At 40.2% G+C, this 18,911-nt stretch overlaps 1 protein-coding gene across 1 annotated transcript; it reads right to left on the reverse strand.

The window, feature by feature from the left end:
- Positions 1-9,035: 9,035 nt before the first annotated feature.
- On the reverse strand, positions 9,036-15,168 carry pus7l (pseudouridine synthase 7 like). Its single transcript, XM_070853727.1, has 10 exons — positions 15,027-15,168; positions 14,028-14,853; positions 13,372-13,531; positions 13,019-13,220; positions 12,348-12,446; positions 12,065-12,146; positions 11,533-11,698; positions 10,249-10,375; positions 9,814-9,867; positions 9,036-9,732 (listed from the first exon to the last, which is right to left on the reverse strand). Exons 2-10 carry the CDS (start codon positions 14,806-14,808, stop codon positions 9,358-9,360), a joined length of 2,046 nt encoding a protein of 681 aa, XP_070709828.1. The 5' UTR covers positions 14,809-14,853; positions 15,027-15,168; the 3' UTR covers positions 9,036-9,357.
- Positions 15,169-18,911: the final 3,743 nt, after the last annotated feature.

Here is an 18,911-nt window from a genome sequence, read left to right on the forward strand (position 1 = left end):
GGAGTTTGACATTTCGTGATTCAGGTCTCCAGTGTGTTGCAATATACAGTATGTCACACAATACCTATTAAGTTTGGAGAGGTATTTCCATTTTACTGACTCTTAAAGGAAAATGTGTTCTTGTATGTTTATCTCACATACATCCCCAACCAGTGTTCGAAAAATGTTACCTCATTTTTAGTCACTTGAAGCAATTTATCAAGCTTTGTTTGTTCCCTCTGGAGCTACAAATGGTTTAGCACAACTTTTTTCACATATGCAGTGGTACTCCCAAGCCCAATCAGTGGAGCTAAGGTCAGAGCTGTTCCTCAGGCAGCATTATGTTTCATCCTCCGTCAACATAGCAATGTTTGCTTGCTGGGAATGAAATCAATCTAAAAAGCTATGGTATGCTTTGGCAGTCAAAATATACCTGATTATGGTTTATGGGTTTAAAAGAAGAGTGTGGTACTTATGGTATGGTACTTTGAAATGTTGCTTCTTTTTTTTTTGGTTAATAATTGAAAAAGAGGACAATAGTTTGTGACCTGTTTTCCCAAAATTACATTCTCACACTATGTCTTGACAAAGGTAACTGACTCACTACTTTTGCCGATGATGACACCATATTCAATTAAATGGGAAAAAGTCTCTCACTATACTTGCAGACTTTTTCACTTATTTTAAGAGAATGAAATTGGAAAACAGATTTCTCTGTCCAAAGGATAAAAAACACTGCCTACCAACACCTCTAAAGCTCACTAATAAACATGTTAAATCTGGTTTCATTCGTACTCCAGGAAAGTCACTGTGCCAATCCTAGAAATAGTGCCCCGTGAAACCCTGCTTCTATCATTTATGCTAAATAAAGTCTTCCAGCTCATATTTTGCATGCAGATACATGTTATCAATCTCCTAACTGAGAAATTCCTAAAATGTCAAACTATTTCTTTAAGCATTTCTTGCAGTCAGGGACTGAAATCAGCACCTGCTTCCCATTAAACATGGGTAAATTGTTGGCAGTGGCAGGTAAAATCATGAGACCATCCAACACTTTGGCAGACAAGAAGCACATACACAACAGAGACACATTTGGTAAGGTTAACAGATTACTGGATAGAGCTACGCAGTCATGTTGAAGTCACTCACAGCTGTCATGAAAGCAATGCTGTTGGCCATAGAAACTTATTCATTTTGACTGATGGTCAAAGTTCACAGTATTCTAACCAACAATTATCAATAAAGACACACACATACATACAAACAGCCCGACTCGTTAGTATATCAACACTAGCTAACTTGCAAATCATTTTTGTCTGACAGCTTGACTGATGTGCAGGCTACAATAAAGGGGTTTTCCAAAACATCAGCCCTGTGTGGAGTGATGAGGAGACAGATATTTCTGACAATAATCCAGGAAACAGAAATGTCACATTTCTACATTGTTTCCTACATTGATATTCATCGTTTGAGGTTTGACTGGTGTCATCTTGTTGCACTCTTTTCGACTGTGGTGGTCTAGTGGTTTTCCGACTGGAGAATTTGTGCACTGATTCAATTAAATAATTGAATTAGGTCTAGAAGATCTAAATGTATTTTCTGCATTCAGCGTATTGATTTCAAAAGTGGCAGATTGAACTTCTAAATGGCAGACAAAAAAAAAAACACTTGTCAACACATTTCAGACCCATGTTGCAGAGTAGGTATAAAGCAGAAACGGAAAAAAGTAGGGTGAGAAACAATCACAGAAAGGGAGTAAAGAGAGGGAGTGGACAAACATCGGCAAGATATATGTGCCACAGGCCTGATGCCTGACTGTTTGTATAAACACTGAGACAGAATAACTGCATTAAGTATGTGCCATATCCAATTTTAGCAGGCTATAATGTGTCAGTTAGCTTACATCTCTGATAAATAGTGCTTTTACTTTCCTCAACATATTATCTAATGGTCTAAGCATGGCTGGATGTGAGATACCGTGTAGATAATCTGGCGTATGGAGATATCAGCCAGCCGTATGTAAACAAAATCGGCCATTCCTTTGTAAAACAAGAGGGAGAGTGAGGGGGACGGAGCAGGGGGCGCACAGATAGGAGGGTGAAGGACTGAGAAAGTAAAAAAGATGAGGGGGGGAGGTGGTGGTGGATTGGAGCAGGATATTTAAGAGCATCAGGAAATAACGATGGTCCCTTGGAGCTCCTCAATAACCTCTACCAGGACAGGAAGCGGCTCCATCAATCACCACGAGGACAGCTCGCTCTCTCTCCTCCTCGGGCACTGAACCCAACAGACACACCGGTGCAGCTGCTCCGAAGTGACTTGCCTCCCATTTTCATTCCTATCTGCCCATGAACACACACACACACACACACACACACACACGTGTTTTACAAATGCACACACACAGCTGGGATTTAGTCAGCAAGATAATTACAGGACCACAGTCAGGCTCCAAACCAGCTACACCACAGAGACACTGATTGATGTAAAAGAGATCAGATGATGGCAATGAAAGGATACAGGACGCAGCAATGTGCCTCTCAAGGCCTGTGCGTGTGTAACTATTTATCCTTTTAAAGGTATAATGTTACTTGAGAAGCTTATCTTGAGTAAACAATAGCTAATACATTACTATAATGCAACCATAAAAAGGTATTTCTTAAAGGAGTAGTCTGACATTTTAAAATACACATTTATTCCCCTTCTTGTTGATACCACTCTACTAAAACCAGGTAGACACTTAGCTAAGACTGGAAACAGGGAAGTTGCCAGCTTTGCTTTGTTTGACGTAATCAGTTTGAAAGTTAAGGAGAATTCAAATGGGGTGCAATGTGAATTTTAGAGGGGGCACAACTGCATGTGAAGTCAGTGAAAAGATGTGAGTGGACATGACCCTTACTCATATTTGCCAAGCACTGTGCAAACTGAGGCAAAGAAGTATCAGCACAAGTTGAAAGTATTACAACGTTTAGTAACAGTTTTGATCTGATCTCCTGCACCAAAACACACACACCACTGCCTGTACAGTTAGTGAATTAACTGTTTGGGGCAAATTCACACAGACATAAAAATAGAAGCACGAAAAGTCCAGCAGTCAAATTAGATTATATTATATAACAAACGAGATAAAGTTAAAGTTTCAAAAATTCAGTTTCCCTGTTTCCAATTTCCTTCAAACTAACCTAACTGCTCCTCTGGCTGCATATACAAAGTGGCATTGATAGTCTCATGTGATTTTTGACAGGAAATCAAATTGTTAAACTATTTCTTTAACTGAATATTTAGACAATTTGTTGAAAAACGTCAAAGGACTGCAGTTAATTTAGTGTAAATTCCTACGTGAGACAAAATTTATTTTGGCTGTTGAGGGATTATGGCAATGGAAACGATGTTTTTTTGTTGTTTTTGGTTTTTACATGACTGCGTGGGTGTGCATGCTTGCATACACTTTGACGAGGTCTCAGTGTTACAGTTTGGAGCTACCTAAGATAGTATTAATGTTCATCTCTCTCTCTCCCACTCTCAACAAGTGGAGGGGTGCCATTAAAAATAATGAGCTCTCCTTCACCTCCCTGTGCTGTGCAGCCAGTCAACAGATTCTTCCACTGTGCCGGGGTACAGTGAGTACTCTGTGCCAGAGCTTTAGCAGTTTTTTCTTCTTAATTTTTACAGTGTGAGAAAAAATCCCAGTTGTAGCGAGTAACCCATTAATGGCTCATGTGCAGGAACTTTAGTGCTGCGCCTGAGTGTGTTAAATGTTGGGTTGTTCACTGGGTCACAAACAGGGCAGGAAATTAAGTTTTTCCACTGACTGGACACAGTGAGTGGTCCGATCCAAAAGTCGACAGCCACTTTTTTTTTTTTTTTTAGATTTTAGCAGCCAGATGTTTTATTGTTTTTTATTTATTTTTACTATAGAAAGAGTGTGTGCCTCATTCACAGCCAGAGATAGAATTCACCAGCATTTGGTTTAAAGTTGTTACATTAACTGGTCACAACCACACTGTCACAATTGCTGTTGGTTATAAACTTTTAAATTCATAATTAAAGACAAGTTGGGGTGTCTTAAGACTTTAATTGGGCTCACGCACATGACATGAGCTTGTCGTGTTATGGTTTCAAATCCTCAATCGTGACCTTTCCAGGGAAGGCTGGCTGAGCGTGCACGCTGTTTTCATTCATTCTCATGCAGTTGCACGCACACTCGCACTTAAGTGCATCTGGGATTTTGTAACACTTGCATCAGTACTGCTCTGTACAATTGCTCATAATACTTTCATACTCGGGTTGAATTTAAATGAAATTATATCACTCTTGATACTCATTGTGGATTGACATCATGGGAATGTTTCAGCCAACTTTCACACGCTGTCTTTTTTTTTCTTATAGATCCAACTGCTCTAAATGTGCAGGATCCAATCACGCTCCCAAAGCACTGCAGCATTACTTTAATCAATCTCATTTGTCACAGCATCGTTTTCTTGTTTTTTTCCGCTCGTCAATAGCCCAGCTGCAGTTATCAGGTCAGTGTATTTTCCACATGCAGGCCCCTCACATGTGGGGCACTGAGTGGAGTAAACTAAACGGGTGACAGAGCAGCCTCCGGGCAGCAGAGAGGGTCCGGTGCTCTCACCGTTAAATTATACTGTCCCGATAATGAAAAGGTTACAGGTCTTGTCTCGCACATGTGTCTGATCATGTGCACTTCTTACATGTCTTTCTTCTAGGAAATGAGATACAAATATCAGTTACAATCACGATGAGCTTTCTAAAAAACAGTGTAAACTAGAAATGTTTTCTAACTATAGAATCATCTGTGTGTTAAAAGAGAATTTCACATGATAAACCTGTTTCTAAATGATTTCAGGTTTTAACTTTTGCATCCTTGTTAGCTGCAATTAAACAACCAGATTCCAACCTAAAAGCCTCTGCTCAGTGAACGCCATCTACAGTTTGTAAATGCTGACGAGGTAGCTCTTAAGAAAGCACCGGAAATCCTAAAAACTAAACAGAGGATATTCACATGAATGTTGCAGCTTAAAAGGAAAAAGGCAAATAAGTTCACAAAAGTGGGGTAATTGTTTTCTTTTACTATGACTAGTCAAAATGCATTTTGACATTGTAGCAACAGTATTGCTCATGCTTGTATAGCCAGACTGTCTGGACAACACTCAGCGGTGGCTCCTGCAGCAACATGGTTGGCAAGGGCTCAGAAAAAACATACACACTCGTGCTTTTGCTTCTCTGTCGCAGGCACAGACAAGCTCACAAATGCACATGTGCACGTACGTTTTCAACACACACACACACACACACACACACACACATGGTCCCGTATCAGTGTCTGCTTTAGTCAGAACACAGTGAAACACTTGCCAATCAACCAACTGGAGGGCAGACAGCTCAGGCAGGTCAAAGGTCGCTTGAATGTTTATATGTCTAATCATGAATGAGGAAGCATGTGTGTGTGTGGGGGGGGACTTCTTACATTACCATAAGCTCTAAATAGGCTGATCAAGCCAGAGCACACCAATGCACATGGCGGAAATGATAGTCATTCTTTAATCACTTGCAATCTGAGAGGGATTTCTCTCCATTACTTAATTTTTTTCTGTCCTCTCTATCCTTCCCCCTTCCTCCATCTTCTTCCTCCTCAGTTTGACAGGTGTTTCCAAGACAACTAGCGGCTAGCTATTCTTCTCATGCACTTATCTGGCTCCTGCACCTAAAGTGCCTGAAAACTTGGTTTTAAAAACCGTGCTGGCAAAATAAGCAAACAAGGAGTCAAGACAACACACTGTCATCTTATTTTAATTGGTGCACAAAAATATGTGACATCAGCTTTTTCCAACTGACCACACGCACTCCAAAGCAGTGAGAAAAACAGAATCTCTCAATTGAAAAATCAAAACTGTTGCAGAAAACTTCCTGTTCATGCTGGACACCATTGCTCCAAGTAAGAAGCTGATTGAGAAAATGTGTTTTCATAGCCTTTAAAGGGATGAAAAAAAATAAAGGGCACTTGGCAAGAGAGAGCCAAACCGCTCCGCCATTTCCAAGTCCATTCCAAGTGTCTTTTATTAAAATCCGACAAATATCTCGCTGTACAACCATGATTAATGTCTTTCATAACCCTTGGCTTCCTTCTCATTCTCAAGCCTTTGCTGTGCTTTTCAAATAAAGCGAGACGTGTAGTACAGTTGGCATTTTTGCTGCTGAAGTGGGTCAACATTTATCTAAAGCCGGCTGGAGAAGGGATTCGGCCTCCGGGATGCGCAGAAGTCACTCACCCATTTCTGCCTGCGTGGAGGAATCATGGTGAGAACAGGACTGCAGGCCTGGCTTGTTCAGCTATCTAAAGTGGAGAATCAGACCAGTTACACTCATCAAAGACAGGGACACTGTCTGTGTGGAAAATGTCACTTTCAGTCTGAACATTTTATTTTTCATAAAATACGTGAAATGGTCATTGATACCATATAGTTTACAATGTAGTTCCACTTGTTTTAATACTTTTCTAGAGTCATAAAATGAGGAAAACTATTTTATCATTTGACTACTTGATTCAAGAAAACTCCTCACAGGACAGTGATTCAGCCAGTTGGCCAGTTTGGCTCAGTACCTTGGATGTAACATGGGATGACAAGAACTTCACAGTGATCACAGCTCCGCCATCTGAGTTGAAGTGGATGTGACATGTACGGGTTAAAATCAGTGTAAGTTTGATTTGACAGGTTTGACAAGTTGTCACAGCGACCACAGAAACAACCGAGAGGGAGTTTTTAAGAGGAATAGTTTGAGCATGTTGGGCAGTGCACTTTCTTCACTTTCTTCCCAAGAGTCAGATGAGAGGATCAATGTCACTGTCGTGTCTGTGTGTTATATATGAAGCTGCAGCAAACACCCGGTGAACCACATTCACCTGCTAACACCTCTAAAGCTCACTAATTAACACATTATATCTAGTTTGTCTAATCTAACTCTCAGGAAGAAAGCAAATAGCTGTAAGAGCGCTTCCTAAAACTACTCCGGTAATGGATGATGGTCCCATATTCAGGTCTTACTATTTTCTGTGATAAAGGTTATTGATTGATACGTTCTGGAAATTGCTTTTTCCATTCGTGATATCTGCAGGCGAAGTTACATGAAAGTGTTGAGGATTTAATGAGACAGTAAATTCAAAAGTTTCACACTTAAATATGCAGCCTTTATGCCACCTGGGGGGAAGTGGGGACCCACCCGGTGCTGGACTCCTATTAAGTCTCATTTAATGCCAATATGTGAGTCTTATTTCTAACAATAAATCACAATGTTATTACGAAACAAAGTGTTATTTGCACGATATCTGTCGGGAAAAAATTTGATACCCAAGGCAAGAAATGAAATCCTTGAAACACTTACAGGCTAAATCTTATACCGTGTGTATTGAGATTTTTCAATTATCCAATATCCTCTGGTAAATAGTATGTCATTTTGTAACAAAACTCCTCAAACAGTGAAGAAACTCATTACTTGAAATGCGTCTCTCTGGCAGACAGGTTCGCTTACAGGCAGGAACTTTATCAAACAGCACTGTTAGTTGATGACAGGCTGCAAGTCAGAACCCACCTCCAACTAAAGCATCCATATATTCAGCCTGTTCCCATATTGCTTACAGCAACGGGTATTAAAAACATTCATGGGGGAGGTTTTATATGCTGCTGTCTTTTAACATTCTCATCAAAATTGCATAAATTAGTCACAGCAGGCGAAGCTGGCTCAATTTTAATCCCGATCGAATGCTGCCCGTCAGCAGCATAATTACACCAGAGTTTTATGCTTCATTATATTTTATATTGGTTCTGAAATGCTTCTCCTGCTGGTGTGCTGCTACTTTTTATTTATGCGAGAGTGGATCTCATGAACTGGCATGATGGATTTAGCCTCAGATTAGGAGAGTGATATGCTCATTAGCCTCTTAGTCGTGTGGTGCAGGCGCTGTTTTCGCTTCCATATGGAACTCAGCATCGTGTCGACACGGCTGAGGGTCATTCTGTAGACAAATTAAACATTCACTCTTTTACAAGTTAGTTGAATCTCCCGCCTGAGTTATGTGACCCACTATATTTGTGTGTTGTCCCCATCTAGCGGTGATTAGTGGACAGTACAGTAACCAAAAATGAGAAGCGTCCCAACTACATACTAAGCACTAATTCTAATTGTTGACATGAAGTGTCTTCATTACTTGGTCAGAATGCTGAAGAGCTGTTGGTGCAACTGAATGATTGTACTGGAAGCTGCAGTTTAGATTTAAGTTGTTACATTTAGGGGGTTCTATTATTTTATATTATCTTTTAGCTGGGTGTACCTAATAAACTGGCAACTGCATTTAAATCCACTTAATTTGTGAGAGGGTAGATGGAAGTTATTGTCCCACAAATATTCACAGCTGGAGGAAATTAAAGTCAATTGTGGATGTTGGTGAAACACTTTCTGAAAACAGTACAGTATTAATGTATTTATTAATAGTAAATATAGTATATATTCTTTATAGCATTTATTAATATATTTCTCTCTTGTTGGGTCTAAAAAGCACAGACCTTAATCTCTCACCAGAAGACAGAAAAATGTGGGAAAGTATTTCCAGTTACTTATTTTGCAAAAACATGTACTTTGCATGTATTATTTCTTGACCAATAATCACAAAATTTAGAGAGATACATTTACTCTAGAGAGGCAAAACTGGCTTGTTTTTTCTCATATTCTCAGTTGTGAAGACCTGCAGATTTATCAAAATGTCAACTGGATGCAAATTGTTTGGCAGATTTAGTTTTTTATTTAAATCACTTCTATGGATTTCTTCTGTTTTTTATAAGTTATGTATTGTTACTAGATTCTCTTTCCTTTGTAGACACGTTAACTAGATAAACAGTATGAATGTATGTGCTGCAATCATTATTTTTTTATTAGGATAAGACATTTCATCCTCCAAATCTGAAGAAAATCCACAAAAAAATTGCAGAAGAAAAATATCCCCTTGTTTCTAAAGAAAAAAAAAAAAAAAAAAAAAAAAAGCACATTTAAAATGGACTCAGTAAGCTGCACAGTTGCTTTTTAAAAGGCAAATCATTTTTGGATGGAATCTCAATCATTTTTATTCATGGCACAAAACACAAATACTGTTTGCACAATTTGACATTTAGATTAGTTCACATTTGTTTTAGCAATTGCACATAATGCTTTCTCTCCAGGTATAACCACAGTCTCATGTACATTACTTTAACATCAAACAAAAAGGTTACTGATAATGTATCACAGCAAAGGGTTACAAAAAGATCGTTGCACTAAAAACAAGAAAACATATTGTAGAAATGCATCAGGAACAATGTGCCTTGACCTCTAGAGGTCACACTTCATGATCTCTCTGAGGCAGATAGTGGCGTAGCAGGAGGAGTCCAGGTCGAACTTTAAGGTGAGCATGAGCGAGTCCTGCTTCCCCTCTGCAGTTGTGCCATTCAGCTGCCAGTCAGTTTTCCTGCTGCTGCCTCCTGACACTTCTCCTCCCCCTCCTTCACAGGATGCTCTCTGCAGCTGGTAGCGGAGGTTGCGTGGAACGGCCAGCAGGGGGCGGTAGCAGCCAGGCAGATTTAGCTTAAGGTTGCTGACTCGGAAGCGACAGTCGTTCAGTCCGTCTCTGGCCAGTCTCTCCTGGAACCAAGCCCCCATGGCGTTTTCTGGATACTTCACCGTGTTTCCCGGCATCGGTAGTAACACCTGACAGGATAAGAAAACATGGTAGTGAGAACAGAAGAAATATTAACCTTTAAAGTAAAAGTGTTTCCCTAAACTACATACTTGTCCCAGTGTGTACACTCCCTCTTGCTCCTCTTGGTCTGTCACCACATGGATCTGGAAAAGATGAAAAAATGTGAGAAGATGTTGTGGCGTTTAGAGAGCGTGCTGGAATCAAGAGATCACAAGTACAATCCCTGAAACGTGTCCTTCAGTACCCTGTTTACTAGAGAAGTCACTGACTTATATTATCCCAAAAATAGATCATTGTCTAATTGTGTATATATTTACAAATGTATGTAATTCCATGACTGCTGTGTGTATAATCTGTGTTTAGGAGCGCTACTGTTTTATGAATGAAAATGAATCATGGATTATTGTACAGTCTGTTTATAGAACCTAATCACATATTCTGATCAAAACACTACAGTTAATGAAATGAAATGAAATAAATTTCACTGCTGTTGTCGTCTTTTTGCATTTTCTGTTCTCTCGTACCTGAGGCGAGCTGGCTTCTGCAGCGTCGTCCACTTTTTTTGGCCCCTCCCGCATCCACACCAGGTCTCCTCGCCTGACACTATGGCCCAGAGTCGTCAGCCTGTGCGCCACTGCCTCGTTCCACACTCTGAGGTAGATAAGCACAGTTATAGTTATCCCTATCTAAAAGTAATGGTTTATTATATGTCTGTTCTTTGGGACTATGTTATATTATATTATATTATTATTATTATTCTATTATATAACACATCTCCTCACTCTGAAGGTACACGATGTTATATATTATTATTATTAGTAGTGGTGTTGTTTTATTATTATTATTATAATATAGTACAGCGCCTTACTATGATTGTGCATGTTGTTATATATTTTTATTAGTAGTGGTATTATTATTATTATTATTAGAAGACTCTGGACTCACCTGGTGCAGTAATTTACCTCTGTGTAATAATTTGTAATAATAATTTTTAATACATCTTTTTTTATTCATACTTTTATATATTTATATTTTACTTTGTGTTTGAAGTTTATTCTTATTCTTATTCTTTTGGAGCTGTGTGTAACAAAAAGCAATTTCTCCCTGGGGATTATTAAAGTAATTCTGATTCTGATTCTGATATACTTTTGTAAAAAGAAAGTAAATCACTCATTTAAGACAGAATTTGTGATGAAAGCAGGTGATGCTGAGTTGAAAACGAGCCCCAGTTTTTGCAGCAATACTCTGCAATTTTTGAAAAACCCAGAAGGTCGTTTAACAAAACAACACTTCTGGATTGTCCTGCACAATGAAGATTTTTAATCTGTTTCCCCAAATTGTGCCTCTGATGACAGATCTCCTTACTCAATTTGAATTTTACTCACTTGCAACATTTAATCATATTTGTTTATGCTGATGTTGGTTTCTAATATTTTATGTTTACATACAGTAGTATTTTCACATTTTACAAAATAAGGCCATGTGGACTTTTCCAGCTACTTGACAACAAAACACAGGCTCAAGTCAGAAAATGTGTTGAATATCTTTTTCATTTTTCATTCATCTTCATTTGGTTGTCTGCAGAATATTTATTTTTTGATGAAACTCTCAAATTAAATGGGACAATCTGGCTGCGGAAAGTCAATAAATAATCTCTTTTTTTACATTCTTTGTCAATGTGCGAACTTCCTTATATGCCTGCTGCTCTGATGGAGCTGCTCAATATCCAACGGTAAAAAGCTACAATTTGCTTGGGCAGGAATCCCACCATAAACGGCCATTTCGGGGTATTTTTCCGCACAGCTGACCTGCTGCAGTACGCATGTGGGTAGAAGACCCTCGTGCTGTGGGGCAGGTTGAGCCAGGCTTGGGTACAACCATCCGGTCCTGTGCCGTAACGGTTCAGAGCGCGAAGCATCAGTCGCTCCCTGGCTTTCGACAACGGCATCAACGCCAAAGACTCCTTGGCGTTATCTGGTATGGGGAAGCAGGAAAGACATGATGAGGAGAGTAAAACACTTACAGTATGTTGAATTCCCAGATGCTTGAAAAGCATTCACGTTAAAGTAACATACAATGTTTTAATATGCCAAACGTTTGCATTATACATTATAAAATACAGAAGCTGTTTTCAACACCACAAAAATGTCTGTGTTTTCTACAAAATATGATTTCAGCAGATTCTTTGAAATAAATAGAGGATCTGGGTAGTTATTGTAATATTAGCTGTAGGGCAAACAAGAATCCCTGGGGAAGTACTTGGGAAATAACTTTCACATCATCTTTCCACATTTTCAGGAAAAATGAACCAAAAGCAGACAGTGTTGCCCTTGTTCTCACCTGTTTGGAGGAAGTGTCTCTTCGCTTGGCTCTGAGGATCATCGCCTTCCTCTGGGGTGAAGAAGAGACGCACAGCGCCCACCTGACCCACACACAGCAACATACATCACAATGTACACCAACAACACAGTACTGTGCAGCCCGTGGGGCATAAATGTGACATATTTTGATGAGATGACGTTGTGCCTCCTGCTGGAAGTGTTTCAGGCTTCAGGCAGTTGGAGATAGACGTGCTGCTCTGCCTCATTTTGCTGCATGAAGAGTACTAACAGTTAACACTTACCATGTCTTCTTTGAGTAAAGCCAGCCCTACACGGTCGGACTGAACGCTCTGCCCGCTCCCAAACCTCTGAGGTCCGTAGTAGTTGACAAAACCTCTGGCCTGCAAAGATCATCAAACCAGGTGAACATGGCGGTGGCCATCTATTCATTTGTTGCTAGTTTGAAAAATCATCAGCATATTTCAAGTGCTACTAAACGGCTGAAACACATTTGGTGCTTTTAGTGAGTATAACAGCAGTGACCGTTGTAAAGAAGGAACATGTCACCCAGTGAAACAGTGTGACTTTTAATAGTTTAATAATCACAGAGGAATAACATGTACCAGACTTTGGCTGCACAGGAAATGTTTGTCAGTGGGATCAATTCATTGGTTGTTTTGGTCTCTTCAGGAAATGAGAAAAATACAGAATAACAGCAGACTTATCTTTTTAAATGAATCTCATTAATCTAATATAATGATAAAGCATGTGTGCCTTGCTCTCATCTTAAAGTTGTAAAGGCTGCACCAATATAAGGCCATATCACACCGTCAAGAGAAGAAACGTAAAGGAAAACAGATTGGTTTAAATGTGAACAAGGACAACGGTTGTTGTGATCTCCCTTTCAGAGTAAATTGTATGTATTCATTTATCACACTCACAATAACTCAAAAACTCAAAAATGTAATTGTACCTCCACATTCCCCACTGCTTCCTTCACCAGCGCTGCCAGCCGAGTGTGTGTGTTTGCACTGGCCCCGTGTGGTCTCAGGTCTCGAACCACCAGGTCGAAGTGGTTCCCCTGCAGGCGTCCGAGCCTGAGAGGCTCACTGACAGAGCGGATCTGAGACAGACGCATCCCTCTCTTCTCGAACTCTGCTGCCTTCTCTTTCAACCTGGTCAAAAACAGATTCACACTCATTTCTGATGCTCATTTTGAGTCTTCAAAGAGCCGCAACATCTTTGGACTGTTGCAGCTTTTTGCCTCATCAATTTTGTGAATGGGAGTAAATGATCCCCAAACCAAAGAAAGAAACGCAGAACTACCGTTGAGATGAGACCTTCTTGACCACCATGGACTGATAGGTGATGGCTCTTTTATCCTTGATCCCAGCGTAGGTGAAATCTGACGGCAGGACTCCGAGAGCTGCTGCCATGTAGCTGATGGCCTCCAGAGTCTCCAGGTTCTCCTTACACAGAGTGAAAGCTGAAGGAGACCACACACAAACCATTTTGCTACATCTTGAAATAGGAAACACTGACAATATTTTCAGTTTTAAATGTGACTTTCCTTCTGACCTTATGTGTTTAAAATATTTAATGATACCATTTGGTGCGTGACTTTAATGTATGCTCAGTCATCTTGTGAGAGTCAACTGACTGAGGGCTTAAAATAAGACAATATGTCTTATGTGCACCTCCCAATAATCTGAGTTCAGAGTTTGAACAAATAAGCAGATGCAACTGGGGAATAAAGCACATATTTTGTGAAATGATTAGTTGATTAACTATTTTAATACGTAATTAATCACTGAAGTTCCAACATTTCTGTGGTTCCAGCTTGAATATGAGTATTTGCAGGTTTTCTTGTGTTTCTCGTGTTATATGATAGTGATCAGAATTTGGAAGTGTTGGGAACATTTTCTCTATTTTCTGACCTTTTAAGTATCAGTTGTGAAAATAGTTGCCTTTCTACACCTTACCAGTGTAAATATCTTCTTCCTTACGCTCCTCTGTGGTTCTCTTCTTTGGCCTTCCTTGCTCTCTCAGCCTAACAGAGATTGCGGTCGTCCCCCGGTCGTGGAAGCTTTTAGTCTCCACCAGTTTGCCAAACTTTCGGCTCAGGAAGTGGTGGACCACCGTCCTGTGGTCCTTGTCGTCATCGGGTCCAAATGTATAGGACGAGCCCCGCACCTTGGCGTCTATGAACCTGAAGAAGTCCTCTGCTTCATCCTCTGTAACCAGCTGGGAGAGCTCTCTGTAGTCGGGGTCTTCCCTCACCCTGATCTCAGGCTGAATGGTGACAGTCATGAGGAAGGGGAAGCGGTGTCTGACGGCCCGGTGGACGTTCGCTCTGTGGGTTTTGTCAGGGAAGCATCCCAGAGATAGCTCCTGCTTGGTTGGCTTTTCATCTTTGAGAGTCAACACAAAATGCTCGAGCTCTTCGCTGACAGACTGGCCTAAAATCACACTTAAATCAAAACTGCCTGGACTAGGTATGGTGACATCCACCCCACAGTCAGCCGATTCATCAGTGTCCAGTGAGACTGAGTGATGACTTCTCTTCTTACAGTCTGCACTGTGTCCATCTGAGGAGGCACAGGCTGGTGTCTGTGCGGCTTCTGCTGTGTTAACACGCTGTCCTGTGATGTCTATCTCAGTCACCACGAAGTCTCTGATTAAGTTTTTGATGCTTCCGAGGAATCCTTCATGGTTTGATAAGAAGCACGCAGGGACGTTCACAGCATCACTGTCCTGCTTCATGGTCACTTCATTCAACCACTGCAGAGTTTTCGCCTATTCCTTTTGCTGAAAGGGACAGAAATGATATATTAGAGGCAGTCAGGGTTAGAGCACACATTCGAGAGTAATGCCAAGTAATGTCAGGCTTAGAAAGATGATAGGTGCTTTATTACTGCGTACACATGGTTTATACACGCGTGTGTTTACGGTAAAATCAATATAATACACACAAATCCTACCTTGACTTTGGTGACAGAGAAGTAGCTGCATTAACAAAGACGGTAAAGCCTGTTTTTAAATGGGGATATACATTTGTAATGAATGAATGACAACAACTTTAGAGTTTTTTTACACTCATTTAACGCGACTCAACGAACCTGCACGCGGTACGTAAGCAAGAGGCTGTTGATGTAAACAACGCTGAAATGATTGAGCCCACTTCCGCGTCATGTGACTTTTCTTAAAGGTACAGGACAGGAGTAACACCGTGTTACACTTAAATCTGTCATTCGTAAACGAGAACAATGCACGTAGGAACCAATGTTACCCCGAGACAAAGACAAATGACGAACTGACTTTAACCTCTGCAGTAATTTTGATAGCGTTGTAAATGCCTATGAAATGGAGCAGGAGCAGTAATAGACATTATAATCCAGTTAACCCTGCAACAGTCTAAAATATTAAAATGGAAATATTCCTACTAAAATATGTAATTTATCATAACATGGCCTTGTTAAACAACATAAATTAGATGATAATGATGACAGAAATAATGCACTCACGAACACTATTATTATTATTAGTAGTAGTAGTAGTTAGAGGAAGAGGAAAAAATTACACGAATCCCACATGGTAAACATTTTAAAATGTTTATTTATGTATACATGTAATCACCCAACAGTAAGCTGAAATGAATCAGTTGTTTTCTTGGGACTTTTGCTGTTGAAATCAAACATAATTCTGAGGTTCTCAGTAAATTCTTGACCTTGTAAAACTTGTTGAGAAAGTAAAGACACCAATAGGTCCATTTAGTAGCAGCTACTCTTGAAATTTCAGTCATATCACATGATCTTAGAGCCCTCAGATGAACATGGACTTCGAACATCTACAATACTTCTCCATCTGCTGATGAGGACCATGTGATGTGATTGAAAGTTCCAGAACAGATACTAGGTGGACCAGCTGAGACTGTTTTGTCAACAGTAATACTTTTCTCAATGCACTGTTTTCTAATCTTTTACATACACCATGCGTCTTTATTATGAATAACACAGATATTGTGTTATTAACTGTTTGGCACAGTTATTTGAATTATCTTCATCATTATACAGACTGAATGACTTTACTCACAGAGCTATTATCGACAGACTATTATCTGTTGTTGCTTTTGTAAACTTCATTGTAATGACATTTATTGGAAAAATGTGTGCTACGAGAAATGAGGAGCGGAGGAACTTAATACAAGAGCTGCAGGGATGTTTTGTCGCCCAGTGGGGGTGTAATTTACCAGCACTGGGTTGTACACTGGGAATGTCACACTCTTTCCCCCTGAAGCTGATTCCCTCCCACACTCTGTGGTCAGACACCACTGACAAAGAAAGGTTGTTTTTATCTAACAGCATTCTTTCGCTGGATATAATTTGAGCAATTCCTGGAAATTCTGGAAGCTGTACTATCAAATAATACAATCTTTAGATTCAGTAGGAGGTGATTACAGTGTTGTCTTTACACCCTATTTTGCCACATATGTGCATACAGGGTCGTCTTGGCTGCACTAAGTACACTTAAACTGCATAAATTGAAGGCAGGAAACAGCACGCACACACTCCCAACATCCTGGAATCATTAGTATGGTTGCTACAAATTGTGCACAGAAAAAATCCACATTTCTTGGTATTTTGTTTGGCAAGACTTTCTTCCCAAGGAGTGGTGGGTAAACAGAGAAAGAAAGGCAGGTCCCTTCATCTTTAACCTTATCTCAGTGACAAAACGTATGCATCTGAAGTGTCTCTCTTACATGAATATCTGTATATCTCAGAGCTTCATTCTGCTGAAGAGCGAGAGCATATTTCTCCAGAGTCAAGGTCTTCTCCCGTATGAGATCTAGGCATCATCTCAGCGTTGTAGATCCAAATTAGTTACATAACTTCCTGCAAACCTTGGAGCCACTCCAAACTGGATGGCTATCATATTTATAGTGATATGTTTCAAATGTTGTTGCTGCTGCTCCCAGTGCGGGAAGCAAAGTATTCAAAAGTGGGAGTAGGTAACAAAACAATATCTGTATCCCCTTGAAATACAGCACATATTAGTTTGACTTTGTGACCAAAACATTTGATGGTATAGGAGTAATACATAGAATTTAATTTTAATTCAAGATAGAGCAGCAAAACAACCATAGGAAGTAACTGTGAGACCATGTTTATTCATACTTGATTTATCTATCAGTGATCAGTGTTTTTAAGACTTTTTACACTGAAACAGAGACGGCTGTTACAGTCTTTGCTTGTAAAACACACAATAAAGATTTTTCATTGCAGGGAGATCAGCGTTCGTGTTCATGATGGTTTGAAGTGAAGGGAAACAGCTTGTTGAATATCAACACCATCTACAGTTGTGTGTTAAGAGTGTGAATATAAATACAAACATCAGAAGAACACTTGAAATAGACTGCAGTAATGAACCTCGTGCTAAACCCTCTTTACTAGAAGGAATGTATTAGTGGAGGCCTCTTGTCGTGACTGATTCATCGTCATCATCCTTCATACTAATATTTCGTTTTCCCACATATTCTACAATTCTTACTCCATTACAATCAAACTGTGTAACATTTATCTCTACTGGAGAAGAGAGGATACGTTCTGTTCTCCAAAGTAAGGGATTTTTGGCCTTTGTGTCCTTTCCGCCCACCAACATCCTCTGCTCCACAGATGTCTCTGCACAATCATGTGCTACAGATGTGTGAGCGCGTGCCAATGTACACACGTGTGCGCCAAAGATTTTGTGGATGTGGATGCTGAAGTTGACTGAAGCATAGGACACAAGAGGTGTGTGTGTGTGTGTGTGTGTGTGTGTGTGGATGGATGGATGGATGGATGGATGGATGGATGGATGGATGGATGGATGGAGTCTGTGTGTTTGGGACTCTGATGAGAGGTCATGTGATGCAGCCTCTCACTAGTCCCTTTGTTCGTCCAAGACAACAGCAGACAAAAAGTGCATTATGGAGGACGGAACTGACGGCAACTTCACACACACACACACACACACACACACACACACACACACACACACACACACACACACACACATACACACATTTACATGAATGAACAGAAAAAATAAGAACTTGATGTTCTTCCCTCATGTTTCTACTTTCTCCTGGCTCCACTTGAGAACTTTTTTTATTCAGCCTCACTCTATCTCCGGTCGCTCGCTGGTAACATCGGGTTCGGTAAACCCCCTGTGACTTCTCTCCTTTTCACTGTCGGTACAGCCACACTGCCACTATTTCACTCTACTCTCTCTCTCTATAAACTAGAAAATACTCATCCAAATCTGGCTAATTCAAGCCACTTACAATATCCATCACTGTGCTTATCCGGGGATGTGTGTGTTGCTGCACTGCCAGTAGGCCGACACATTTCCACTCCAGCTGATGATGAAAGTATTACATGGAGGTCATGACCGGAGCAATGTGGTGACCAACAATGCCACAATGTGACTTGTGCTGCTAAAGTTGAATGGAGCCTTTAGATTTCGCATGAATCCATCAGAACAACAGAACAACAGTGTCTTTAAAACAAACTTTACATTTTACTCAAAAGGCCTGATGTATGAGCACACGGAGCTACAAGGTGCTTCTTAATGATCAAGATAAGTGAGACTAAAGCAGTTCTGAGTAATACCTACATCTGTTGAAATAAATAAATAAAGAAATATAGAAAAGAACCCCAAATCCTCCCACTGTCACACCCCCACACCCCTCTCTGCACATGAGGAGGGCTTTTCACCAGCCAAACATGGAGGGGTGGGGGGGGTTCCTCCTTCTCTCCGCCCAGTTAAGATATTAAAGTGCAGTGCTCAACAAAAAGAAGTTTCTCTTTATTCAAATCAGGCTTGTG

This window comes from Pempheris klunzingeri, chromosome 22 (genome assembly GCF_042242105.1).
Source record: "Pempheris klunzingeri isolate RE-2024b chromosome 22, fPemKlu1.hap1, whole genome shotgun sequence".
NCBI classification, from domain to species: domain Eukaryota; kingdom Metazoa; phylum Chordata; class Actinopteri; order Acropomatiformes; family Pempheridae; genus Pempheris; species Pempheris klunzingeri.